Source organism: Numida meleagris, chromosome 4, assembly GCF_002078875.1.
Source record: "Numida meleagris isolate 19003 breed g44 Domestic line chromosome 4, NumMel1.0, whole genome shotgun sequence".
In the NCBI taxonomy this organism is placed as follows: Eukaryota; Metazoa; Chordata; class Aves; order Galliformes; family Numididae; genus Numida; species Numida meleagris.
In genome coordinates, this window is record NC_034412.1 from 11,745,719 (window position 1) to 11,773,095 (window position 27,377).

At 39.7% G+C, this 27,377-nt stretch overlaps 1 protein-coding gene across 4 annotated transcripts in view; it reads left to right on the top strand.

The window, feature by feature from the left end:
• AGFG1 (ArfGAP with FG repeats 1) overlaps positions 3,315 to 27,377 on the top strand; it is a 37,920-nt gene continuing 13,857 nt past the window's right edge. The window contains exons 1-5 of one of the 4 annotated variants that reach the window (XM_021393368.1): positions 3,315 to 4,614; positions 12,799 to 12,892; positions 23,474 to 23,589; positions 24,146 to 24,308; positions 25,311 to 25,467. In XM_021393368.1, the coding sequence (XP_021249043.1) occupies positions 4,448 to 4,614; positions 12,799 to 12,892; positions 23,474 to 23,589; positions 24,146 to 24,308; positions 25,311 to 25,467 (697 nt within the window). In that variant the 5' untranslated portion in view covers positions 3,315 to 4,447. The remainder of the gene's footprint in view (positions 4,615 to 12,798; positions 12,893 to 23,473; positions 23,590 to 24,145; positions 24,309 to 25,310; positions 25,468 to 27,377) is intronic. The other 3 variants (XM_021393367.1, XM_021393370.1, XM_021393369.1) reach the window with 3 other exon arrangements.

The following is a 27,377-nucleotide window of genomic DNA, read 5'->3' on the forward strand; positions in this document are numbered from 1 at the left end:
ATACTATTTGTTTTTCACTGAAGGAACCCTTATATCTTAAGGCAAATTCAAAAGGTCTCCTAGGAAGTGCGGTCCACTCAGGAGAGCCCAGTGTTCAATTAACCACTGTTAACAAATTTTAAATAAAACAAAAGCTACTAATTCTTCTGAACAAACATCCAGACAGCTAAAATTACTAACAGAACATTTTTTTTTTTTACCCTATTGATGGATATACAATTTTTGTGGCTTTATGTAAAACAAAACAAAACAAAACAAAAGTAGAGGATTAAAAAAGCATAAGGAAAGCACTTTTATGAGATAAATGAAATGTTTTTACAGTCCTCTTCTTCAAATTCATCGGGTTTGTTCAGATTAGGAGAAAAAATTTAGTTTACTTTACAGCTAGAAGAGTATGTGTCTTGCAATTAAATCCTGATGCCTGAGCATACACAGCTTTGATCTGTCTCACTTGGACACTGTAAAAGTTTTTTGGTTAATAAAGACATTAATGCATGAAGCAATAAACTAGGGAGGGAATAGATTTAAGAATAATTGCTTTTTGATCATACATATTTTTTTAATCTTTTTACTTCCCACTTTTCTGCTAGCTCTTGTTTTTTGCCTCTTGCCCCATGCCTTCAAAATCCTCTATGTCATCCTGAGAGCCAGCACATCTGCTTTGAATCTCAAACCTCCATTCCTGTGGTGCCTAAGAATTACTCCCCAGCCAGTGTTACTCTAAAGGATTTAGGTGTATGTCACACTAGCAGAACAGGACACTCCAAAAAATCAAAGACTATTGATGTGCCTTACAAAAAGCAACTAACCTGTTGTGGCTGAGCCTTTCTCTTTATTGTAAGGCCTGTTTCCCATGAACAGCTGTTATGTGTAAATAACTGCAAGGCTATCAATCTTTTATCTTTCCTACTATGTTAGTGTCATAGCAGAGGATGGCAAATGTTCAAGGGAAATGGCATTTCAAATAAACACAATTACGTAATTCAATCATATTTGTTTGACCATTTCCCACAGGTAACTTTTCTTGATTTAAGTTACTGTGAACAATCAATAGTGATTTGTCTGAATGTTACGGTGACTTTTGTTTTGATCTTTTACTAAAATGTATCTACTTGTTAACAAAAAGATGCTGCTTAAATAAAACCATCCACAGACACACTAACTTATGCTCAGTTAACTGAATTTTAACAGAGCATGGCAGAGAACATTCCTGTCAGATAAACTTGCCGTGTTCTTTCTTAGCATTTTTCAGAAAACTCTTCATATACAAATCTTTCAGTGGCAGTTTACCACGGATGCAATATACCTAATCCCAGGATTAATTTTGTATGCCCATCAGTAGTGAAGCAAGATGGATTTAATAGCCCATTAGTCTTTCAGCATGATAATTTCCACATCACTTAGCCTGCTGGGTTAATTGCTTTAAAATGGATATTATTGACCTCAATCCTAGTGACAAACAGGATGTCTTATTCATCTCCCAGATGTACATACTTAGACACTTGTTTCTTTTGGTCCTGACAATAAATGCCCTAGATTACACACTCATAAATTATAATTTATACCGTATTAGCCCATATTTAAGGGATTACTGAAGCCATATCTTTCAGAATTTGCTGGACTGACTTTTAAGTTCGGGTGCTGTTTCTTTGTTTTTGTTTTTAAATATAAACAGAAATGGATCAAGTATAAGAAACCATTATTTCACCTTTTGTTAATAAATTAATGTTAATGCAGAATGCTGCAGCAGGTGCAGCAGGGATTAAGCACTTTCAGAAAACAGCTGACCAGTATATTTCCAACCACAAAAGCATAAGTACTGTCATTAGGAGGAGAGAAAGAAGAACATATTTGGACAGAGAATTAGGAAACGAAATTAAAGTCCCAGGGTTAAGAAACAGGAAAATATATCAGGTAGTAGAAAGTCAAATAGTAAAGTTGGACAGTAGATTTTTTTTTTATTTGTGTGTATTATTTCTGCTCTTAGTAATTCAGAGAAAAAATACGATCCATCTGCTTTGAGGAAAGTAACCGTAGCTGTGACCAGTCAAACATAGAAAAGGAAGAAAAGCACAAGTTACTTATTGCTTCTAGGGGGATGGAGCAGGTGGAAAGTTGATGTAGCTAGTTTCCTGGTCTGAACTGGCTTCATAAGACATAAAATAGAGAGGCTCAATATTTTTAAAAAAGTGATTTCTGATGAAACTTAATGATTAAAATGTCATTTAGCTACTAACATAATCCCATCTTGGTGCTGGCCACAAATAATGTCTTAACAGTTTCTTCATGAAACAGATTAGAGCTTGCTGTAGTGTAATATGAAATTCATAAGAGTCCTCTTAAACTTTGTGACTGCTATAACAGTACTAGGATTTTTCCTGTGAGTTCAGTTCTACACGTCAATGAAAACAAAAACTTCAGTGACGATGGCATAATTTTTATTATCAACTGTTCCTGTGTGATTTTCATGACATACACAAGCAAAGCTGGACATTTTCACTTCAGTTACAAAGCACTTTTGACTCTAATTGAAATGAAACTGAACTTGTATGCAGCAACTCTCTGCTACCGTAGACCTTTTAGCCAATCACTGTTCTCTCTCCAAAGTATTTTCCAAGAAAAAGACCTTTATTTCTAACCTTTAAACTTTTTTTTTCTTCTGAATTTAGGTCATTTGCTTTAGGTCATTGAGGCCACTGAAAAAAATCTCCAGTGTTTCAAAGCATGTTTCAAAGGAGGCAACAAAACAAAAACTTTTGAATAACAAGAATATCAGCATTTAAGAATGAGGTTAGAAATTAGACAAGTGAGAATTTGGTCCTCGCAAGACTGTATATATTCCGTATTTACTTTTAAGAATGCCATTTATGCACTTGTGCCTATTTAGTGATTTAGTTATGTTTATTTTTCACTAAGAGAGGCTCCTGCCATCCACATTAGAAATATTTCAGATCAGTGCATTACACCCTGGATGTAAGAGCTTAGAACTGGCTGGTCAGCTCACGTAAACAAGCAATTCCAGAGAAATCAGAGGAATGCCAAATTACTGATACTGAACACTAGTCCTGGATTTTTTCTTTAAACTAAAACACAGTCAACCAAGCCAAATCAACCAACCAGCCAAACAAAACTATTAGGAAAATTCAAACTATGAGGAAAATAGAGCAAATCAGATCTTGCTCATACAGGCCTATGCTAATGAATATGGATGTTAGAGGTCCAAGATCTGACCATAAATACACAGCACAGGGAGCCACTAAACCTTACAAGATTTTAATCATGCAAAGCATTGCTAGGTGTTTCTGCAAACTGAGTTACAAAACAATAAATGAGACCCATAGTTTTTTTTTCTTTGAAGGTATTTTGCACTGAAGGCATTCCTTCAGACATCTTTATAGATTACAGTTTTGCAGTTTAGTGGCAGCTCTGAGCTTAGGCCAGAGCCAAGGGTTTCTCAAGAATGGCAGTAGATACATGTGACTCATGGGACTGTTCGCTGTCTCTTCCCTGTCAAGTGAAAAGTGTCCAGTTGGACAGCGAAATTCGCAAGGAGAAACAGCGTATGTCCGATGCCAGTAACAAAGAAGACAGAGATAGATTACAGTGTTCTTCCCACAGTAACCTTGTGAAAATCTCAGGGGGGACGCTGGGACAAAAGTCGTCTCAGAAGGAGTGGTGGGGCACTGGCACAGGCTGCCCAGGAGGTGGTGGGGTCGCTGTCCCTGCAGGTGTTTAAGAGCTGTGGAGATGTGGCACTGAGGGACGTGGACAGGGGCCCCATAACGGTCGCGCCTCACCACAGAGTGGGCGAGGGGGGAGAGGGCGGTGCAGAGTGCCGGAGCCAAACCCTTCGTTTTATTGAGGTTTTCCTACTCAGCTTCTCCGCAGAACTGCCCCCTCTCCTCTCCCGCCACGACGCCCTAATGGGTCACGCCGGGTAACGCAGCCCCGCCGGCGGTGCCGCCTCCCCCGGGTCGGGGTCAGAGGCGGGAGGGAGCGCGTCCTCCCAGCCGGCAGGGGGCGCTGCAGCCAGAGAGCACGCTCGACCCCGCCGCTCCGTCGCCGCCATCTCCTTGTCTGATCTCATAAAGGTGTCGCGCAGGTTCCGCCTGGACTCGTCATTCAGCCGCCCCGGGCCCGGCGCCGCCGCCGGCCTCTTCCGCGCCGCTGCCCTCGGCCAGGCCCGGCCCGGCCCCTCCTTCTCTCCCCCACCTTCCTCCTTCTCTCGGGGTGTCGCCAGCCGGCGTGAGCGGCCGCCGCGCTCCCACCCCGGTTCGGCGGCGGGCGCCGGTTGCCCTCCCCGCCCCTTCCTCCTCTTCCTTCCCCCGCCCCCCACCCCTCCCCGCTCCGGGCTCCTCTCCCGCGGGCCGGGCCCCGGAGCGCCGCCGCCGTCGGGGTGTGAGCGGGGCCCGGCGCCGTGCCGGGCCGTCCCCTCGCCGGCGGGGCCATGGCCGCGAGCGCCAAGCGGAAGCAGGAGGAGAAGCACCTGAAGCTGCTGCGGGAGATGAGCAGCCTCCCGCCTAACCGCAAGTGCTTCGACTGCGACCAACGCGGCCCCACCTACACCGACATGACGGTGGGCAGCTTCGTGTGCACCTCCTGCTCCGGCATCCTGTGAGTGCGGGCGGCGGGGGCTTTCGGGGCGGTCCCTCGGCCGGAGCCGGCCCGGCTGTCGCGGGGTGACCTCCGCCCCGGCAGGGCCCCGGCTCGGCCTGGCCGCGGCCCCGGGGCGGCGGTCACACGGGCCGAGCCCTCCGCGCGGCGCTTCTCCCGGGGCGGGCCCTTCCTGCGCCGGGCTCGCCCGGCCACGTCGGACGGCGGCCGGCGCGGGGCTGCCTGAGGGAGGCGGCCGGGAGGCTCTGCCGGGGGGGTGCGCGCTGAAAATCCGCCTCCTGGGCAGCGGTTCGGCGGTTCCTAGCGGCTGTGTGCGGCCCTGGCTTTATCCTGGCCCTGCTGGCGAGGAGGTATCCTCCTCCTGCGCGCAGGGAGTGTAAGCGTTTTCCTCCGGTATTGGGGTGGGGGGAGCGGCAGCAGAATAAAACCCTGAACGTGGCTGAAGATGCGGTGAAGTGCTCGGAGAACGCTTCTGCGAAGAGAGGGGACGCGTGGCCAAGCGGTTCGCTTTCATGACGAGAAGGATGGGGGAGACAAACCCTGTTGTGAATACCGTGTTTTTGGCATTGAAAAATCATGCTTCAGTGTTAGATCACGAGTTTAGCCTTTCGTATATCAATTATGCTTGCCATTAGCTTTAGACAACTCTCTGTGCAGTGGCTAGGAGGATAATGTCCAGCCTTAGCAGGTTTAATAGAATTCATCAGAAAAAGTTGACTTTTTAAAATTTTTCAGTACTTCATACAAACTTTATATGTAATTCTTACAAAGGAGTTGGTTCTGATGAAGGAGATTACACTTTTTCCTGTTCCTCATTCCTGCACGGGCCTCCCCCTCCTCCACCCTTTCCCACCCTTCCTCCTTGGAGGAGCATGTATGAAACTAAACCGGTGGAGATCAGTCAGTTCTGAATTTCAGTTTGTCATCAGGATGTCAGCCACATGCACATAAGTTGGAGAAAAAACCTACTGTCTTCAGTGTTACTGTTTGCTTAGTTAAGTCTGTTTGCTTGTTTGTGTTTCTGTGGCATTGAGCAAGATCAAAGAATTGGCCTAAGTGGTATGTCAAAGGGTATGTATTTTTGTTTGTAAGGGTTTGAGTTCATAAAACGCATGTAGAAACCTGAATGAAGTTCTGTCCTTGGCTAATAAGGACTGAGTACCCCTTGTAGGTCCTCCAAGTAGTCTGATGTTTTAGAACAAAGTTGCTAATTATAATGAGACTCAAAACAAAGCAAACATGCAAGTTCTGTGCTGAATTCACATGGAACAAACTGCATTTTATACCAGACAGCTAGTTAGGCTTTTTTTTCCTGCTTTTTGTAGACTTTTGCACAGGCTTGATTCAAATACAGAAAATACATTTAGGTTGGGAAGCTGAAAAGAGACTCTTGCTTTTGACGTACACATGGCACTTAATCAGCCAGCCCTGGCTATTGTTTGCTATGCTAGCAAACTGTTATTTGTGCTGGCATGTGAAACTATTTTAAGCTACTGCGCGGAGCTTATTTAATGGTTGCACATGTTCTTACTGGTTAAACTGTCAGCATGACATTTGTGCTTCATGAGAATATTCTTTATTTTTCAGGCTTCTTAATTTTAATAAATATATCACGAATGCTGCTGAGATGTTTAGTGTGGCCTTGGGAGGGTTTGTTCCTTCTATCTGTTGGCTGTGATGTATGATCTACTAATGTCCATAGTTCGATTTACAGTAACGTAAAGGACATACATGCATTGAAACAGCTAGCAAGCAAGGGGCAGCTGTCACTTGCTGTTAAGTTGGCTATCACTTGGATGCTACTGTGTTTAAAGAAAGTAAGGCTTTTTCTGAAAGATGCTTATCAATAATATTCTAATAAAATGCCTATTGCTCTCTTATTCTAAATATACCGTGTTTCTACTAAAAATGATGTTTTCAATTCTTGTATCTAGTAACATCAATGCTTAGAGCTGGTATAAAGGACTGTTAAGAGAACTTACAGCTTTCTTCTGAAATAAAATTGGGCTCCTTTCATATCGACTTTGGAAGCGCGTTCATAAATCACGTATGCAGATATATATATTGTTTTTAACACCTTGAACTTTAGGCAGTGGGATATTTTTCTTAGTAATGAGACAGCATGGAGATAGGCAAGGCCTGCCTCCTAACTAGAAACTGTTTGGTTTTTTTTTTTTAATAATTTCTGTCAGAATAGAGCTTCAGACAACTTTTTTATTTCCAAATGTTTTTAGTGGAGAGTTCCATAGTGGAGGGAAATGACTTGGGAAGAAACCACGTAATGGCAAATGAGTGTAAAAGTCCTACTGCTTCTGTAGTCCTTAATGGCTGCTTGCATTCTGCTTCATAATACTTGCTTTACTGTAAGCCTTTAGTATTGTTATTACTTGATCTTGCTTGTATGCCATGTGAATGACTTTCATTGCTTCCTGTTTTAATTTTTTTCTAGTCTGGTACAGGAAGTATTCTTGGAGTAAGTAGACTGTTTTTTCAAGCGTAAGGTGCCCTGTGCAAGATTAAAAGACTGATATGTTAACCAGTCCCCTTCAGAAAGGTTACTCAGTTAATTCTAATGTGTGGTTGCTAACATCAGTGTCAGCTTCAGCAGGTATGTTGTTCTAGATAAGGTTTTAAACTTTTGAAGTCTGATACCTGGCTGGATTTTTTTGTTTGTTTGCAAGTTTTCTGAGGTGCTTATTCAGTCTTTTCAAACCCAGTGCCTTCATTTTGGATCTCTCATTAATTTCTAGTGATTTCTGCTAATCTTTCTATGTATAGAAAGATATTAACACTATTTATTACTAGATTTAGCTTTAAGAAAACCACTACTGTAAGTGCTTCCAGAAGAATCTGATCAGCTTGAGTGCTGCTGAAAATGGTAAAGAACTAGTGAGTTTAAGAACTTTTTCTGTTTCTGACTTAAATGTTAGAGGTGAGTCACGCCAAGTTAGTTGTTCATAACATAGGGGAGGTCCTTTTCCACAATATGCAGGGCTTAGGTTTTCCCGTCAGGTTGAGTTTAGCAGAGTCAAGTCTGAGCTGTACGAAATGGAGAATGCAGGAGAAAGTTCACACACAATGGTTTGGGTCGTGGCTTCATGTTGAAATACATCTGCTTGTCCCCTTGTTTAAGCTCTCTTTAAATAGAAGGAAAGCAGCATATAATTGTGGAAGCTGTGCCTAATTCTGCTTTTTGGTGTTGGAAAAGAATGTAAGATGTGTGGAGATACACACATCATCACTTTTCCCCATAGTGGGAGGGAATGCTATATGGGAGCAGTCTCTTCAGGACAAGAACTAGGATAGTACTAAACTAGAAGGCTTTTCTTTGTAATAACGATGTTGGCAGATCCTTTTGGTTTGAGAAAAGCCACTTGGTTTTCAGGCTTGTGTTTGGTAGTGATGTCTAGTGTGTTTTTGGATGCTACAGTGTATCCTGCTGATAGTGACATCCTCTCTTTGTCTTAATCACATGCTACTTTGGTTTGTTTCTCAGCTGTCTCTGTATGTCTTTGCTTTCAAGCACCTCTCCTGCTCAGCCTGCTCTTAGTTAACACAAATTAAGGTGTTTGTAAATTCTTCAATAAAAGATTACCTGTTTGATTAAGAGTCCACTTCCATGAGTTCTGTACCATAGAAACTCTTGAAGTAATCTTGCCTGGTGGGATGGCTTTTAAAAAAATCTGCTGATGTGATAATCTGGACTCCTACCCTTCCCCTCCTTGACACCACTCTTTCTCCCCCCTCCAACCTCCTGGGGAACTTCCTCCTTCAGATGCTGGCACTCCTGGCTTGTCAGGAAGGAGCACCTAAGAATATTTAAAACGTATTGTTACTGTGGGGAATGAAAAAGCTGTTTTATCCAATTTCTTACAGTTACTGGATGATGTGGCCTTCTGTTGGTTTCTTATAATATTCCTATTTGAAATTTTAAAACTTTCTGGCTAGGGGACTTCTGTATCAACCAGATTGGAGTGTTTGATGGCTGATACCAGGAACAGACTAAACAATAAATCTTTGTAATGGCTGTGGCTTGCTGTCCCTTTCCCCAGAAGAATTCTGCCAAAATTAAAATGTCTGAATGAACAGTGCTAGAGCGAAGGTGATTCTGTCTGTTGGCATAACTTTCCAGTCCTTTTTCCCCTTAGCATGTTTGGGAAATGGCTCTGTGCTATGTATCTATACATGTAATTCTTTTTCTTCTATTTTTCTATGTGCTGGCTGGAAGGCTAAATTAATGTCTATGCCGTGGTAAATACTATGCAGCTCAGAAAGGATTTTGTTTTTTCAAGGAAAAGGTTAAATTAACCTTGATTGCGAACATAAGTCTTTTGCTGTTAAAAATAAAGTGAACTTGTGAGATGGTGGAGGATCTCCAGGGAAGTCTCCAAGTGCCCAGAATGGCCAGTGCTACTTATATTCACTCCTTGCTAGTAACAATAACATAGAAATAACAGGGAATATGGTGACATTGGGCTTCCAAAACTCATTTTCCAGGCACATAGGAATGTAGGGTTCTGTCCAAGGGCCTGGCATTTGCCTTGCCTCATTAACTTCCTGCTTCTTCATGGATCAGATTTTGCTGGCTTAGACTTGAGATCATGTTAGAATCTGACGCAGGGTGACATTAATGGTGTTGAATAACCATCTGCCCACCATTCCTCCCATGGAAGTGCCCCTCTATCCCAACAAAGCCCACTTCATAACATTTATAAATAGAAATTTGTGTTCCAGCCCTGACTGGTATTCTCTGAAATGTTGCTGACGTTTGTTAGGGAAGAACACAGAAATGGCCTCTGTCAACAATCACGAGTTCATCCTAAACTTGCTCTAAATTGTATTGGTAACAAACCTTTGGTGCTCATTGACAGTGTTTTAAGTGTTGAATGTTTAAATTGCCAGACTTTGGTCTTGTGCTGCTGGCCTTAAAGTTTCCTTTGTAAGAGCACAAGTTCTGGCAGTACTCACCTTGCGTGTTTGCCGTAGTGTCCCGCTGATGAACCCTCAGTAACAGCGAGGACCAAATCAGTGGAGGACAGCCTCAGAGCTGGAGGTTCTGCTCTCAGTGCTGTTCCACAGAAGTAACCATTTCTGAGTATGAAGCTTGTATTCATGAGCAGGATGGAAGTGTGGGATGCTCTAGCTGTGGTGTGCCGGCTGCGTGCAGCCTGGCAGAATGGTCATCTGACTCAGTCATTCTTCCTGAGCGCTGGATAGGAGATGGCTGCGATCTGGATTAAGTGCTGTGGTGTCATCCTCAGGAGCTCTGCAGCAGAGAAAGGAGTAACTGGTACTGCTGCATCCATACGGGTTACAAATACATGTTTGGAGTCAATTTGAGTTTAAACCCTTACTCAGATTAATAGTGCCTATAATTCATTTGTCTCCTGTTAAACAGGTATACTGCAAAGCATTAGAACTGGGCAAAATGCTTGTCTAATATATAGAAAGAAACAGCAAGTATTAGGTAAATTCTCATATTTTTTTTTCTATTTGGATGAAGAAGGCCCGTAATTCCTCTTGAGGGGTAACTGTACTTGGCTGTCTACCATTAAGCTTCTCCTGTATGTACATGAATTGCTTGTGAATCATCTGTAATTACTCTAGGTAAGGAAGGGTAAAATACCTTAGGACTTGTGAAGCCAGAGCTTTAGTACTTGTCTTCTGCTTTCTAAATCCAGTAACTGTTCTGTTCTAGGGAGATTCTAGTCAGTTCCTGGATATAGGAAAGCAGCATGTTTGAAAGTAGCTCATGCTAGTAGTAAATCATATTAAAAATGTTTTTAAGCTGTTCTGATTGTAGAATCTAAGTAATTTTTTCAAGACTCTTTGTGCATCTTTCGGGTTGTATTTGCATGCTGTGCAATATAGCCTCTTGTCTTGAACTCTTTGTTCCAGGCTGATTTCTTATGCAGTTCCAGTATGTGAGGAGGTCTTTCTAGGCTTCCTCCCACCCCTGGCCATCTTAAATAAACATAAGAGTTAATTATATATCTGATAACGTAGCTTGATAGTTAACTTTGTATTTCTGACCATTAAAATTCAGGATTTCACGTTTTATTAGATCACTGATCTAGTGGCATGCTCTTCTATCATGCAAGACCTTGGATGCTTCTGTGTCAGGCTGTGACCTGTAGGGATGGGGTACATTTCCCTCCTTAAGCATGAGAATGTAAAAGAAATGAGTTATCTTCTCGCACATCACAGCCATATCTTGTAAATCCGGGCATCTTGAGGATTTTAACATGAACTTCAAAACAGTAGAGCAGTCTGCGTAGGAGAGAGAGCGGGCTATGTTGGAAGCCTCTTGTTAGGCTAAACACCATCGAGTCAGTGCTTTAAATGTGCTTAGTGCGGCACTTAACAGAACTGTGTACTTCTGCTCATGTAAAAGCTGTGAAGAGCCCTCATAAATCAGTGTAGAGCAGGTACATGTGTTTTCCTCCTTCAATATCTTGTGCTTTCTTGCTGAGGTACTAAACCATGGAGTCTAATTTTAGATATTCAGGTTTGAAAAAAATTTGCTTTAGCACATAACATTCTGTAAAACTAATTTTCATAGGCCAGTAGGTTCACATGTGACTTCTGCTTTTTGATTACTTGTAAGTTTGTGTATGTCTTGGAAAGATACAATGAATTGCTTGTGTTTACCCAAGTGTTTCAAACACTGAGTATCTTAAATCTACATCTTTTAAAGTAATACCTAAGCTTCATGTTGTGCCTAGTGTTCTTACCAGTATCCAACTTTTTATGTGGAAATCAAGTGTATCTTTTTTAAACACAGGGTCACTGTTGACTTCTTATAGTGAACGTAGGCATCAAGGTGAATTTGCAAGGGAACTTCACAACAGATTTTTTTGTTATGCTTTCACAAAAGTTCAGAACTGGAAAAAATTACCTTTTAAACTTGTGTTCAAAGATTAACTCTTCATTAATCAAGTGAGCAAACTAGGTTTGTCACTTACTGTCTTGACAGAGAACAGTTACTTTATAGTTAATATTCCTGAAGTAATCAGAGTTTAAACAAAACTGCTATTCAGCTTAAATTAATTGTCACTGGTTTGTAATTAATGGTAAGTAACAAATATAAGCAACAGAGCTAACCCTGTACCAGTTGATTTGTTAGCTGTTTGCTGGCCCTGTATTACGTTCCTGGAGAGCTTCCATCAACTTATCTGGAAACTGTCTTCTCACGTACATAAAGAATGCAGTATTTTGTTATCTCATAGTTAATGTGCATTTTCTTTTTAAGATGGCATAAAAAAAAAATGCAGACCTGATTAAGGTAACACAGCTGTGCTACCTGTCAGTGCCCCCACTGTTTGGTATATGTGGGCTGTAATGCTCTTCCTTTCATTGAGCAAAACACAGTTTGATTTTAATTGCAAGCATTTGTGGGCAAAAGCAGTAGTTAGCATGTACTTATGGAAAAAGCTTGAAGGGAAAGTATTTTCTTATACTAGCAGTGTTACTCAGTAGAATTTTTCTGTGCTTGCAGGTGTTGACTGAACTGGTTTTGACAGTATCAAGCTTTGGTAGCAAAATTGATTTTTGAGTTTCTGTTAGTCCTGCTTTGAGCAGTGTGTGGATGTGAGAATGTGCCCATTTTTGTGTGAGGCAGAGCCGTTGCAGCTTTGAGCTGTTCCACTGTTTTGAGGGCACAATCAAAAATTTGACTTTTTTCTTCAGTTGGTGTTACTTGTGTAGTGTTCAGGAGAAATAAGATGACAGGCCTGTGGACAGAAGGGCAAAAAATAAGCTAGAGAAAGGTGCTGGGAGGAAATGGGAAATGTAGGCTAGAGCAAGAGGAAAAGAATCTGAGCTGGGAAATCTATCAGGCAGAAATCTATTCCATTTAGAGTGAGGTCAAGTGAAAGAGGACTGGGAGGGGAAGCAAATGATGATGGAGGGACCCAACATTGAGAGATTAAGTGTAAAGGAAAAGATGAACAAGTTTGGGGAAGCAGATAAAGGTTTCAAAAGCAGTATAACTGTCCTCCTAAATTTGCATAGGAAGGAACAGTTGGCATGTGCAACTTTGGTCTCCTCTGAAGTTCAGTTATTTGACTTTGCACTCTGAATGCAGTTTTGAGATGAGTTGGCTTTCATTTGTAATGTTAAAAGTGATTGTGTGATGACAAATTTCCTGAATACTGACTAGATACTTCTTGCTTCTTCTTTTAGACGGGGCTTGAATCCACCCCACAGAGTGAAGTCAATTTCAATGACTACTTTCACACAACAGGAAATAGAATTTCTGCAGAAACACGGAAATGAAGTAAGTATTAATTACAGAATACCAAGTGATAAGCATTTTTAATATTCAACTTTGAAATAGCATGTAAGTAAAGCGTGAGGTTTTCTAAGCAACAAGTAGACAGGAGTCTTGAAGGTAAGCTCATTTGAAGTGATGCTTCTAAAGAGCTCATTTCACTTCAGTAGCTGATGATCAGAATGTTGTTATTGCTCAGCCTGACCAGTCTAGGTCCACATGGTCAGATCTTCAGAGCCAGTTTTTCTTTCTTAAAGCTCTGCTTGCCAAGACCTTTAGGCTGACTGCAGCAGTGTCTCCTGAAAGAATCAACCATGGCAAACATAAATTTCTTGCCTGTAGATGTATATCTACAAGGTAGGTGCTGGAAAGCCTTACAGTATATTCAGTAGCCTTTTTCTTCAATAAAAATATACTGGTATTTTGAAGGTCCTTGAAGAGAGGAAGTAAAGGGAGAAATTATTTCCTCTAAGGATTAGATAATGAGCAACTGTATGTTTAGAGTGACCTGGGACAGCTTTGAAAGGACAAAGTTCTAGTGTACTGTATTGATTATATTTTTTTAATAAATGAAAACTAAATCTGGTGTAAAATTGGATTGGCTTTTATGGGGACCTGTGTAGAATGTAAACCTTGGATTTGGTTGTTGCTGTCCTCAATTTGGAGATGAGATTTGCATTTTAATATTGTGCTGTAACATTAAGAAGTTGGAGGCAACTTCGATTTCTAATTCAAATATGGAAGGGTTCTTTTTCACTTTGGCTCTGTATTCTGTTTCAGTAGAGTCACTGATTGTAGTCTATGGAGTATCATACTAACATGTTCTTGTGATGCTTTGTGGGTGTAAAGCTCACCATTAGTTAAAATGCTGACACTTAACTTTTATAAACTTAGCCCCATTCATAACTGTCAGCTTTAAGAATGAAAGTACAAGTAGCAATTTCTTTTCCTGTCCTAAGAAATAAGTATTACTTGTTGAAATGACTGTTAGTCGTTCAGTGGATGATTGCTCTAGACAAAGCTGGAATGGAGTCTAAACTCCACCAGGCACTACAACATTTTCTCGGTATCTTTGAATAGCTTTTTGAAATTGTTTTGGCTTGTTCAAGCTGTTTAACAGGGTAAATATTATAGCACACTATTGACTTTTTGCACAAGGAGAGTAATAAGGAATCTTTTGTGGGTTTAGGTAAAGTATACTGGAGTCTCTTTCCATAAGATTAGACTGTAAACTCTAACTTTACATTTCCCAAGTATTAAGGAGAACATGTGAGTATGTATATGTATGTATGCACAGACCTAAATTGTGTATGCATACATATATATATTTGTGTGTTTGTGTATATATTTGAGGGCTGCTCCAAAAGTAATGCCGCCTATCTTATGTTAGCACATGATGTCAAGAGGTGGACACTGGTGGTATGGCATTAGAAGTTGAACCTTCCTGCCAATATCCCATTACATTTTGTTGCCGTGTAACAGATGGCAGCAGAGGGGCAGTCTGACAGAATGGTGTCTGACATGGAAGTATGTATAAAGCAAAGGTGTGGAACTGAATTCCTCCATGAGGAAGAAATGGCACCCATTGACATTCACTGACACTCACTGAATGTTTATGGAGACCAAACTGTGGATGTGAGCATAGTGAGGCAGTGGGTGGTGTGTTGCAGCAGTGGGGCACCTCTGCTGTTGCAGGCTTTTTTATGAGCGTGATGTGCAGTCTCTTGTTCATTACTGTTTTGTAGCTGAGGATTTGCTCTATCAAATAGTATTATTGTGCTGTTTGTATCTGCTGTAGTTTCTATGGAAATAAATAGGAGGCATTACTTTCAGAGCAGCCCATGTATATGTATGCACCTGCATTTGTTTTTATTTCACTTTTTTCTGAGTCTGCTGTGGCAAGAAAATGTGAAGACTTTTTTCACTGATTTGAAACCCGAAGCAGTCCTTACTTAGTTGATCGGAGTAGTTGTCCTTCTCATTATAGAGCTGACTACCCTGAGATCATGATTTATCTTATTCATAATTTACTGTCAACACAAATACACTTGAGATATCTGCAATGACACACTGTTTCAAAAAGCGCATGTCTTTGTTGTAGTATTTATTGCTCTCATTAACAAAAAACACTGTAATGATTTAAATGAGCTACCTCATAAATAAGATGTGCTTCTATTGTTGCAGATAATAGGTTGCATACTGAAGTGTTAGTGCTTTAAACACTGTTAGAAGTTTAAAACCTAATTAAACATGCTTTTACTTTGTCACGTTGTGTTTTGTAGTTGTGAAATAGTAGCTTTCTTGTGTTAGTATTGGACTTTAGTTAAGTATTGGGTAGATGAAGTTTATCTCACTTGACAAAAAATCCTTTTTTGTCTAGTTTGTTCTTCTACATAGACATCCATGCTGATGTTAAGAAATGAAACTTTCTGGTCTGAACTTCTTCAGATATGGAACTGTCCAATGTTTTAGAGATCAGTATGAAACAAAGTACAGACACTAAATGTTCTACGTGTTGGTAACACTGAACTTTTTAGGTCTGCTACTGGAAGAAAAATAAAGTTTTTATTTCAAGTTGGTATTTTTACTTCAGTTTTTCTTTAGTGTGTAAAATACTTTTATATCTACTTAGCCAGAGCCTCTGTGGTAAACTTTCCTATTCTGGATTAATAGATCATGGTGTGTACCACAGGGAATTTGTTCTCTGTTGAAAGAAAAATAGCAAGAAAGCACATTAAACAAACCTTCACTGAGATAAAGTCGTTATTAAGGTGGTGAGTTGCTCTTGGAGGAAGTAGTCTTCCGCTGTCCTTTAGGGAATTGTTTATAAGGTCAATGTATTGTGTGAGGTTGAAGTTCCCTTAAAAACAGAGGGTGAAGTTTTCTTAGTAACTTCTTCCCAGTTGTCACAAATTGCTGTCGTCTGTGGCACACGTTGTTAAACCTTTGCTTACTAAAAGGCTTCTCCAAAGGGACTGCATTTGGAAGAAACTATTCAGAGCAGCTTCTCTTAAAATGTGAGATGTTATTTCCTTCCCTGTATATTCACTGAAAATCTTCCTAGCACAGGTAACTTTTGGATGAGTTTTTACTACTTCGGGTTCAAATCTAAACCTTCTTACTGTACTTGGAGAGATCTATATTCTGGTGTTGCTTACTCATCTGCAGGTAGACATCCAGACTCTGGTGCTGCAGGTAGCTCACTTGTATGGCAAGAATGGAGATGTCTTCAAGGTGATATTCCTCAAGTGCCTTCTGAATTCCTTTTGAAGGATGAAGGCAATTCTATTTTTCTGGGTAGGATTTTTTTCTCCTCTTCACAGAGAGCAGCGTATGAGGTATTTTAATACCTCATGTTAGGTATGCTAAAGAGTGTGTGGTGTGGAGACTCACTTAATTATGAGCATTCAAACAGAGCTAATGTTGATTAGGCTTCTGATTCAGTAGTGCAGTGTTAGTGGAAAGAGAACTTGCCGCTTGCGGTAAGTGGAGGTGGTACTCATTACCATTACAGTTGTGAATATCTGTACAGAAGCTTCCTACCGAATGTGAAAAATAGTAATATGAGGCAAAGCTCTTACTTGATAGTTAATTTTTCTGTTATTGATGTCTGCCAAATACTTAACTTTTCTCAATAGCTTATTCTAAAATGTGTGTAGTGGTGGAAAATGACTTTGTTCTTGTATTTGAAAAAGCTGTTTTGCTCTGGGATATATGCTCACCTGAGCTAGTGAGCAGAATGCTGTGCAGGGATGCTCACCTGCCTGAAAGTAGTTTAACAGTGCTTAAGTATGCTTTCCTGTGGCCCTTACTTAATGGCACCTGTTGCCCTGGTTTTGATTGGGATAGAGACGATTTTCTTCATAGTAGCGGGTATGGTACAAGTGTTTGTTTCCTGTTTCCTACTCTCTAGATTCCAGGAAGATCTGGAACTCCAGAACTGGTAGCAGTATGGGGCTGGTTCAAAGCTAGTCTTAGGGCTAAACAAAATGCTGCCCAATAATTCTCTTCACTATGGAAGGTAGCCTAGAAACCTGTGAGTGGAAAGAATAGCAATAAGCTGGAGCTGATGAGTCCTGACAGTGTGAGCTGTGTGGTCAGGTGTCCTTGTAGTACATCCGTGGTTCTGTTAATACGATATAGAGATGGATGAGCTGACTGTGTGTGGAGCAGTGTCTTTGTTAGCAGGATTTGCTAGCATGGACTGTGCTTACGAAAGCAGCTGTAGCTTTTGGACCCAAACTGTCTTTGAAATCTGTACACTGACAGTATAAAATTCCTTTAACCTACAGAGATTAATGAATAATATTGACATTAGAAATGCTGAACTACTAAACAAAGCTATAACTTGCTTACATAAGGGAACTGTTTCCAAATCTTTCTTCCTGTGGTGAATGTTATGTTTTGGAACATAGTTCTGGTGTATAGTAATCTGTAGTTATTTGCACTGTCAGCATTATATTTGGTGCACGACAGGATATTTTGTTGGGGAGAGGGAGAAATCTAATTTTGCGTTTACCATTCTGCTGAAAGGTAATATCTCATTAGAGCTTTTTAAACAAGTCTGACACAGGTAGTCTTCCTGTGCAGTGGGATGTCTGGATCTAAATAAGAAGTGCTCTGTTGCTATAGGTCTAATAGTGTGTATTTTCTACTAAAAGTATAGCTTCTCCCAGCAGAAGTACGTGTCTTATTATAATTTATCATTGCTCTGCTGCCTTCTACTGTATAGCAGGGCCTAACTGATTCTATATGATTCCTAACTAGCAGAATTAGGCTAACAGGAGTTTAAGTGTGGTGGTTCAATGTGTTGTGTAAGCAGAAGGCCTTTGTTTCTCTCATGTCTGCCTTCCCACACACACAGGAGATCTGTATCAGTGAAATAGTTATGACATGGTGAAATGTTTGGTGGCTGAAATACATAGCACTAGAACAGAATTTCAGGCTTTCTGCAAAACTGAGTGGATACAGCTGTTTTTCCTCTATGAGCAGTTTTTAGTGTGTTTCTCCCTCTCTGCCATATGAGTCTATATTTAACCTCCCATCACCACGAAATGCAGCTATCCCAACCTAGAAACATATAAATGGGTATTCCTTTGAGCTCTGTCTGGAACTCCTGAAAGTAAGAAATGAAATAGGAAGCTGCGTTTTAAACCAGAAGCCTTTCTGGTCAGCTTGATTTTGTGGAGTACCTGATGCGCAATGAGTAGTGTCAGTTCTGTAGTCCTCTATGCCAAAGCTGAAAACAAAGGCAATTCCTCAAACTGCAGGACTGTAAACTTAAATGGTATATAGAAAACAAGGTAGGTAAATGCATTTATCCTGGGAAGGAGTTTATCCTTCAAATAGAATAGTTGTTGAGTATAGACTTGGATAAACTAGTGATATGAAGACAAATCATAACTTCCTTAGAGTTGGAAGGGACCATACTGTATGCTCTTGGCCCAATTTTTCCTTTTTGTGATAAGTTACGTCAACTTGCAGTTTCTGCCTTTCTGCCTCCAGGGTTTTTATCTAGGTCAGGGTGAGTAGGTTGAAGCTGGTTGTGATTCTCTTTTCCTCATTGCTGCATGCTGTACTTCCTTGTATCTAGTTGCCAAATGTCTAATGACATCCCTTACATGTCTGAAGCTTGTTGGCAGAGAACAGATGCTGTTCTTCCCAAACCAGTTGTAAAAGTGTCCTCATGAACTTTTAAATGCCACTAAGCTGGCTATTCTGAGTCTTCATTTCTTCTAATTATTGTCACCTAACAAGGTTTGCTCAACTTTGCTTTATCTTGTTGTTTTGCAGCTCCCATGATATTCACCGAGATGTACTAGAGGCATGCAAAACTTCCAAGTCTTTCTTCTGTCAGCCTTCCAACAAATTGGACTTTCAAATACTGCATGCGCTTACTCATTGTGACTTCAGCATGTCTTTTTTTTCTTGCTGCATTGGTGAACCAGTGGGACACGGACTAATTATACTTCTCAGGGACAGTGGACAATGATTATGGATTGTTGGATATGTTCCACTGTTTCTAGGGGCTCCCACGTAACTTGAATGTTTACTCTTGGCTCCGATTTGCCAGGCTCTTCTCATCTAAGAAGAGCATTTTGTTTAGTAGAGCTTTGGTTATCAAAAGGAGGAATATAGCATGGCTTTTGGTGAATGTATGGAGCTTTTGAGCAGAAGCTTTATTTGTGCTGCTGTTGTGAAAAGAACAATATTACTATTAAATGGCTGAACCAGTCTTAGCTCAAGAAAATGAGGCGAAGTAGAAGGATTTCAGAAAGCCTTAGCATTTCAGGTCTGGTACCTTAATGGAAAAGTTATGCAACTTTGTGATGGATTTGGATACTTTAGGTACTACTATCTGTGAAAGCAGAAGAGCAAGTAATTCTGTTACAATGGAGTTTAAGATGTATCTGGAAACTTGGGCAGTAGCATTTTCCTATTTGGCCCTGCCAGGCTGATTAAGGTATGAGGTAGCTAGGTGTTAGTTTAAAAAATGTGCTCTTCAAGAAACTTGGGTTTCATATCCCAAAACATACATATAATTTGTTTTTTAATTACTTTCTTGCTTTTTTTTTCTTATAGTAAGTTTAGATTCAAAATCTTTAACAGAGCATCTAAACTCTTAAAGCATGTTTTTGACCAGATTTACATGCCCTCTACCATCTTTTTGGAGCTTTGCTTTTTTCTCCGTGTGTTGGAGGTAATGCCTGAGCATGAGTCAGCACCTGCTGTGAATGATTTGTGTGCTAATTTGTCCAGGTGTCCTGAGACGGCTCAGGCCAGACAGAACATAGAACTGGAGCTCATACTGAAGTGCTGTCAACTGAAGTTGCTGATCCAATTTTCTGCCTGTTTTTTTTATTATGATTAATCTTGTAGTATCTCAAGTGCTGACAAATTCAGGTAGTGGATTTAAAAAAAACCGTGATAAGTGGGGGGTGACTAGGGTACCCTAGATGTAAATGCTGAATACCCCACCATAACTAAACTACAAATCCTTCAAAATGCTGATTCTATGATTTAAATTCTATGACGCTAATTTTTTTTAAAAAAGAAGACACTTCCTTGAGCTTTACTGTAAGCCTAACATTTAAATAGTGTTGAAATAGTGTAATCTGGTCAGTAAAAATGCTTATGTTTCTCACTTTGCTTTGCACTGGCTATAGTAGTTAGTATCTTCTTAGTTTAAGATGATAGAAAGGCAACTATTTTGAATCATAGCATTAATGAGTTCTGTCTCTGACCGCAATTAATATTTCCTTGTGTTTCAACTTCCAAGTTTTATTTCATTGTATAATATTGTACAGTTTGGTGCCACTTTTTTGTAGATAGCCGACCATTGTTACGGCTTGCTTGAAGCGTAATCAATGCATTATTGTAGATCCCTGTCAAGTCAGATGATAGTAACAAAAGTATAGCTAGAAAGAGCATACAGGTCACTAGCAAGCGAGCAAAGACAACAGGCCTTTTATTGTGCTCTCAGTGCTCGCTCGGAATGGCTGCTGATGTTCAAAGCATTGGGTGGTACTTCATACAGAAATAGACATAACTGTGTCTTTTATTAGTTCATTGTGTGATACTAAAGCTTTATTTAAAAAAAAAAAAGGCGTTCTGAAAGACTTATTTGTATTTAAGATTTCCAAAACATTGTGTACTCTCTACAAATTCTTTATGTAAAGAAACTTAAGTGAAATTTAAGTGTGTGAAAGTAAAAGTTGGACAGTACTAGAAATACTAGTGAAAACTGTTGATTAAAATGAGTGCTGCTTGCTGAAGCATGTGAGACTAAGTGTAGGTTTTTCTGCTTGGCTGCTGTGTGGTGTGGTATTCCCCTCTTACCCTAGTATTAGAAATACTCTTCTCTCTGCTTCCACTGACTGAGAACCAATAAAGGGTGCCTGGCAGGTTTAATTAAGTTGTTACAGTGACTTAAGGCATATTCAGTTGCTACTTCTGTGTTTAGGTGATTAGAAGAAATTAGTTGCTCCAGGAAATATTTTTGGAAGCCTGAAGGTTCAACGTGCAAGAACCAACCCCTTCAAGAAGCTCCCATCAAGTACTTTAAACCAGCCGTGTATCTGGACAATAAAGTCCTCCTTTTATAGTCCTACAGCTCTTTGCGTGCTCACAACTGTTGCCTACTCTAGCTGTATAGCTGGTAATGACCCAAAGTTGTAAAGGATCTCTCTTTCTCCTAGACATAGCCAGTGGTGGTGGGGCACTTGAGTTAGAGTTAATCTTCATTGTTGTATTCTTGCCTGCCCTCTGAATGCTTAGGCACTTCATGGTGAAGATGAAGCAGAAGACTGAGGGAGGAAGCTTAAAAAAAAAAAGGCAAAAAAAAAAAGAAACCTGTGGTTTGAGTTTGAATTGATCTCTGTGTGAGTTTCTGTGCTACTAATGGCATTGGTAATTTTGATGAGTTTCTTGGATCTGATTTTGGTGTAGTAGAGGAAAGGGGAAGAATTTAGTGGCCTGAAATGTGTAGGGAGGGAGCAGCACCTCCTCTTTCGCTCATGATCTTATTTTAGGCTGGATGCAAACTGATCATCAGTGTGCAGCCCTTTTCTACGAGTTGCAGGATAAAGTAGGGGCTTGTCCAAAATTAGGCGTAGCTCTTTCTTTCCATCTGTGCTTCTGGATGTTCCTTGAAATATTAGAACTGGGACAGGGTGAGGGGGGTAGGGGGATAGCAACTGTGCATGTTCCAATACACCAATTCCTGCTGTATCTAGCCAGAAACAGAATTTTTCTGCTCCTACCAGTCAGCTGGCTGCTAGTTGGTGCAGCTGTACTTACAAATCTCAACATGAAAATACTACTTCTGGCCTACATCGGAGCATCCACTTCAGATTTCTAAAGCTAGACCTGTGAATGTTCTCAGTTTGTGTACTTTGTCAGTAGAAGTAATGCTTAGATAGACTGAAAGATTGTTACTGTGTAAGATAATGCTTCACACTCCTAGCTGATTTTTTGAGGGGCAGGCTTTTGAGTTTGACCAAGTCTGTGGTTGGTAACCTATTGGTATGAAGAAGTGTTACACAGTTACCGTCGGTTTCATTTCATCCCCCACCAGATGTTTCTTTGCAAACTCTGAGCAGGATGTTAGATTTCACTCTTCTGTGGAGTGTAGTTGCTGAATGAGTGCTGTTTAACTGATGAGCTTATTTGAAGTAGAGGATACTAGTGCTATTTTTAGATGAGTATTTGAATAATTAATTTAGCTGTCCTTTCATTCTTAGATGTTTCCCATTGCTTGGCTCTATCCAGTAAACAATGGAGTATTAGATTTAATCAAGATGAATGAAATAAAGATGTCAAAAAATGTGAAATATATACTTATACTGTCTGGGTAGTCCAGAGAAATCTTTGAAATGACCAATCAGATTTGATGACCAGTGTTCCTGAAGATGAGTTGCTCCAATTTGGGTCAAGTTATGTGGCTACAAAAAGATGCACCCTCTCACCCCCTGCTAGAGTTAGTGCCTGTCTTGGGAAAGTGATGTAGTGAAAGTAGCACAGCTGCTACCTTGATTTGCCAGCTTTCAAGGCAGTCAGTCTGCAGCTCCTACACTTGTTAGAGCACGTGCTTCCTCTGAAGGTCATTGGAGATGATGCTGAAGTCCTGATACTATTGCAGGGATGGAAGGGAACAGTTGTAGGAGGCTTAGAAGAGGGATGGCCAAAACAATTTCAGAAATGGTGTGGGAAGAAAGGATGTGCATCATAAATCTTTTGACTCTGCTTCTCTGGAAGAAAGCTCTTCTAAAATGGCAGCATCTGTTTCTAGAGGATAGCTGATGTTTGGTATGCTGTTCAGATGCATGTTCAGGTTACCTATGCACTATTTGTAAGCGCTAATTTTTAAGTACAAAAATTGTGTCTTTGGTTTTGAGAACGGTCACCTTTCTTCTCATTTTGGTCAGGAATTCAAGCTGAAGAGTATTTTGTGGTTGGTTTGACTCTTTATAATTCACAACTGCAATTAAAAAATTAAATCAAAGGAAGAGTAGTTCTTTTCCCTCTTCTCTCATAGATAGTCACTTAAAAATACGCGATACCAAAATGATATCTAAAGTTTAGAGAAAAGTAAGAAAGGCTGTTTAAAAATAAAATGAAGTAAAAGTCCTATACCCAAACAGTATCTTAAATAGTAAAATCGAAATCTTCTAAAGCTTCTGGCTGGGACGTAAGGATGTGATGTATGGAATCTGTTCAAGCAGTTTAAACTGTGAAGTACAAGTAACATTATGTGTAGAATTATGTGAAACAGAAGAGCCTAAAGATCAGCGTAAGTAGCATTCAGATGCTTTGTCCCTTTATGAAAACATATTGCAAACACTTTGCAAAAGCAGTGTTTTCTAGTGAATCTGGATGTTAGGATTCACTTGTCCTGCAGAGACAGATGGTCTTTTGACTTCAAGTATTTGTTCCAGATCAGTCTTCTGGTGCAGCACATGCTGGTCTAAACGCTGTGCAGCCACACACTTTCTAATGCTTTGATTGCATTAGCAGTTGTAAACTTGAATAGGTTTTGAACTAAGATATTTTCTGTTACTAATCAGTCTTTATTTTTAATCTTTTAAGGTGTGCAAACAGATTTGGCTAGGCCTATTTGATGATAGATCATCAGCAATTCCAGACTTCAGGGATCCACAGAAAGTAAAGGAATTTCTACAGGAAAAATATGAGAAGAAAAGATGGTAAGATAGCTTTGCAATTTACGAAGTTTGCTTCTGACAAGAAGTAAATATTGACTGTTATTCTTGAGTGTGCTTTCCCTTTTGTGTACTCTTTAGACTAGATTATGCAGCTCTCTTAGGTAAAATGCTTTATTGAACTTTTATTCATAGTTCTTGTAGGAAGCAGAAGGGGAAAAGAAAACAAAACTATTTAAAGAACTTTCTCAGTGTGTAGTTCATATTGATGACGTTATCTTAAGCCATTTCTGTTTCAACAGCAGTGCAAAGTAGGAGTTGTGCAGGCTTTTCTTAGGAGGTAGAATATGTGGGTGGTTTGTATTCCAAATAAAATAAGTTAAAAATGAATGACTTAGCCTTCTAGTACATTGGGAAAATAAATAAATAAAATTCTGACATTTACCTCTTAGGCATTTTGCAAACTACTGATGGTTTGTTGTTGGGTCAGCAGTTAGAACAGCAAAGCTGAGATCTACCAGTTTTCGCACTTGAGTCTTGTGTATGTTCGGCAGAACTTTTTGCATTAAACTTATAAAAACAATTGCTCCTTTGGATTTAGGTATGTTCCTCCAGAGCAAGCAAAGGTTGTGGCATCAGTCCATGCATCCATATCGGGGTCTTCTGCTAGTAGTACAAGCAGCACACCTGAGGTGAAGCCCCTCAAATCTCTCTTGGGAGAAGCTGCACCTGCACTGCACTTAAACAAGGGCACACCTAGCCAGGTGAGTAATTAATGAAGAGCCAAAGAGCACAGAACTGTTCGGGAGTATTTTTTTTCTTGTTCAGGGGTATAGGAATTTTTACAGTAGTAACTCTTATAACATCACCATCTAAGCTTATTTTATGTATTTTGTTGAAGTATATAATTATTTACAGATCAGATTCTAAATTTAAGGGTGTTTCTATGGAAATAAAAATGAGTTTTTCAAGATTATTTTCGAAAAGCAGGTTTTTTGTGTGTATGACAAGTCTAATTACAGTTGTTTTTTGCTTAAATGTGTCAATATGCTGAATCCAGTGCATGGTATTTCAAGCATTTTTCCTTAAAAAACAATAAAATGGCTGACATTCATTATTAATTTCATGATTAAGGGTATGTACTTGAAAAGCGTGCGTGTTCGTTACTTTCTCTGCATTCTGTGGCTGTTTTACCAAGCCTCTATATGCTGTTGTCAAACGACACTATGTATGTACTTTTAAATCAAAGACGGCTTTTGAAAAAATGCCTTTACCTTTAGGGTGCAGGCAACTCTTCAGCAGACCTCTTACAGACTCACAGTGGAAATTTTGGAGCTTGCAGCCTTCCTATGACATTCCTCAGTATTTTCCTCATGCTTAATTCTAAAAATTTTTTCAGAATGCAGTGAATAACTATTTTGCAACTTGTAAAATACAATTTTATTGCTTGTATTTGAACAGTGCTTACAGTTTGAAATGTGTAATTTTGACATTGCTTGCTTTTATGCTGCTAATTTGTTCTTTTATGGTCTTTTAATCCAAAAGGCTGCTGCAGAGTTCACTTAAAAGCTGCCACAGTATCATAAAGTAACATCTTTCTCCTACTGCAGGAGAAGGGTTTGTACTGTATACAGCATCTTGAACTTCAAGAATAAATGACTTCTTAAAGAAATAAGCTTAGTCTGTCCTTTTTTTCTTAGCATTTTGTAAAAGCCAATTTGGTAAAACATCAGTTTTGTTTTAACTAATTTGGATGTTGTTTGTAGTCTCCTGTTGTAGGTCGATCTCAAGGACAGCAGCAACAAGAAAAGAAACAATTTGACCTTCTCAGTGACCTTGGCTCAGATATCTTCGCTGCTCCTGCTCCTCAGTCAACTGCAACAGCAAATTTTGCTAACTTTGCACACTTTAACAGTCATACAGGTAAGTATTCTGAGCAATGTATCCCTTTTTGTATGTATAAAATGTAGTTTTAACTTCTGATTACTTTGGATTACACTTATTTGTGAGGTATTTCTAACTTCTGTGCTTTGAGAATGTTTTATTGATTACGTTTAGATCTTTCTATATCAGTGTGGAAGACAAATACTGGTAATCCTGATTTTTTTGGAGTGGGAGTTGCTGTAGCTATTTTCTGTGATATGTATGATTAGAACATCTTCTGCCTACTCAGAACTTTAAATTCTTCGGAGCAGAGAGTGAAAGGATGAGTAACAGAATGTAGAGAGAAGCTGATATTAGACCTTTAATTTTCTTTTTGAGAAATATTAGAGCAGTCGTGGAAAGAAAGCAAATAAAAAGACTAAGGGAGATCAAATGTGTTGACAATGACTGTCAATTTGCTACAGGAAAACAAAGGCACCCTCAGTTTAAAGAATGATTTCCCCCCACCACCCCCACCTTGTGTTTCTGTTTGAAAACTGAATAAAGCCTATATGTGTAGTATTCTGTACTTTCAGGGAGAGTAAACAAGCCTTGAGCACGTCTTCACTGGGGAGGAGGGGTAGGCTCTTATTATTTAAGAATGTCTTCAGTAAAATATATTGAGCCCTTAGGGTGTATTTTCAGCCAAATATCACGAGTCATAGAAGTCTATCCTAAATAAAAAGTTGATTCTGCAGTCACTGAAGTATGTTGTTGTGAACTTGCATTGTAATTGTGGGAAAGTACCTTTGCCTGCCTGGCCTGAATGAGCTTTTCATCTAGTTTTTCTGAGAGGAACTAATGCTGCTAAGCCGACAAGAATAAGAGATGTTTCTCAGAAATCTGAGGCTCTTAAGAACTGAGAGGTAGAGTGACTGAGGGGTCTCCAGTCATACACCTGAAGAATTAAGCAAACTTTCCAAGACTTGCTTAAACTTAACTTTCAAAGAATGATACATAGTTAGCTGAATTCAGTATAAAGAATAGGAAACTCTGTTGCAGTGTGTTTTGCGAAGTCCTTAACATAAGAGTTCATGTTAATCACTGTTTTGGAGGTGTATTTAAGTGGGAAAGCTTGTGCTGACTGGTCAATATTATGCGTTTCTACTGTAGATACTTAACTCTTTCCAAATTTGTGCTGAATTAATCTGCATTCACATATACCTAGCGTGTGTGGCTTCTTGGATGTGGAAGTCCTGTTAAAGGTATATTTCAGTACTGCGTTCCAAATCTAGGTAAAACTCTGCTGTATCTCTTCTGGTTCATTTTTGAATGGGTAAAAAAAAAAATAGCATAAATGCTCAAGAATAAATATAACATTAAGATTATGTTAATTTCTGGTCAAAGTAAGTGCTGAAAACCAAAATTCTGAGTAATGCCCAGGTGTCATGACTAGCTTTCTGTTTCAGTTATTACACTGTGATTGTTCCCTTGACTTCTACAGAAAAGTTTTTGAACCCCAAACAGATTTGAGTAAATTTACTCAGATTTTGCATTCTTGAAGTTATAATGTAAGTTACTGCTTTTGCAGTTAACACATGACTAAGTGTAGCAGCTGATAGGAGAATGGTAAAGAACTTGTGCTGTGATCTGTGAAGCCTAATGTAAAGCTTAAAGATAGCACAGGAAGTGTGACTTCTGGTATGGTCCTTTTTTCCCCAAATCTTTCTAACGTACGTGGCTCAGGATATGGTTTCACACTGAGAGGAAAACATACTGACTTTACATGAACTTCCTGTATTTAAGTCCCATAGTTTCTGCAACATGATGAGATTTTGAAGGTGATGTTAGCTAACTCTTCTTTTTAAAAACCATTCTTTGTAGCTTACATACTGGTAAGAGTGTCAAAAAAGGATTAAAAAACATTTTGGCCTATAAACTGATAGAATGGAGTACCTGCACAGACAATT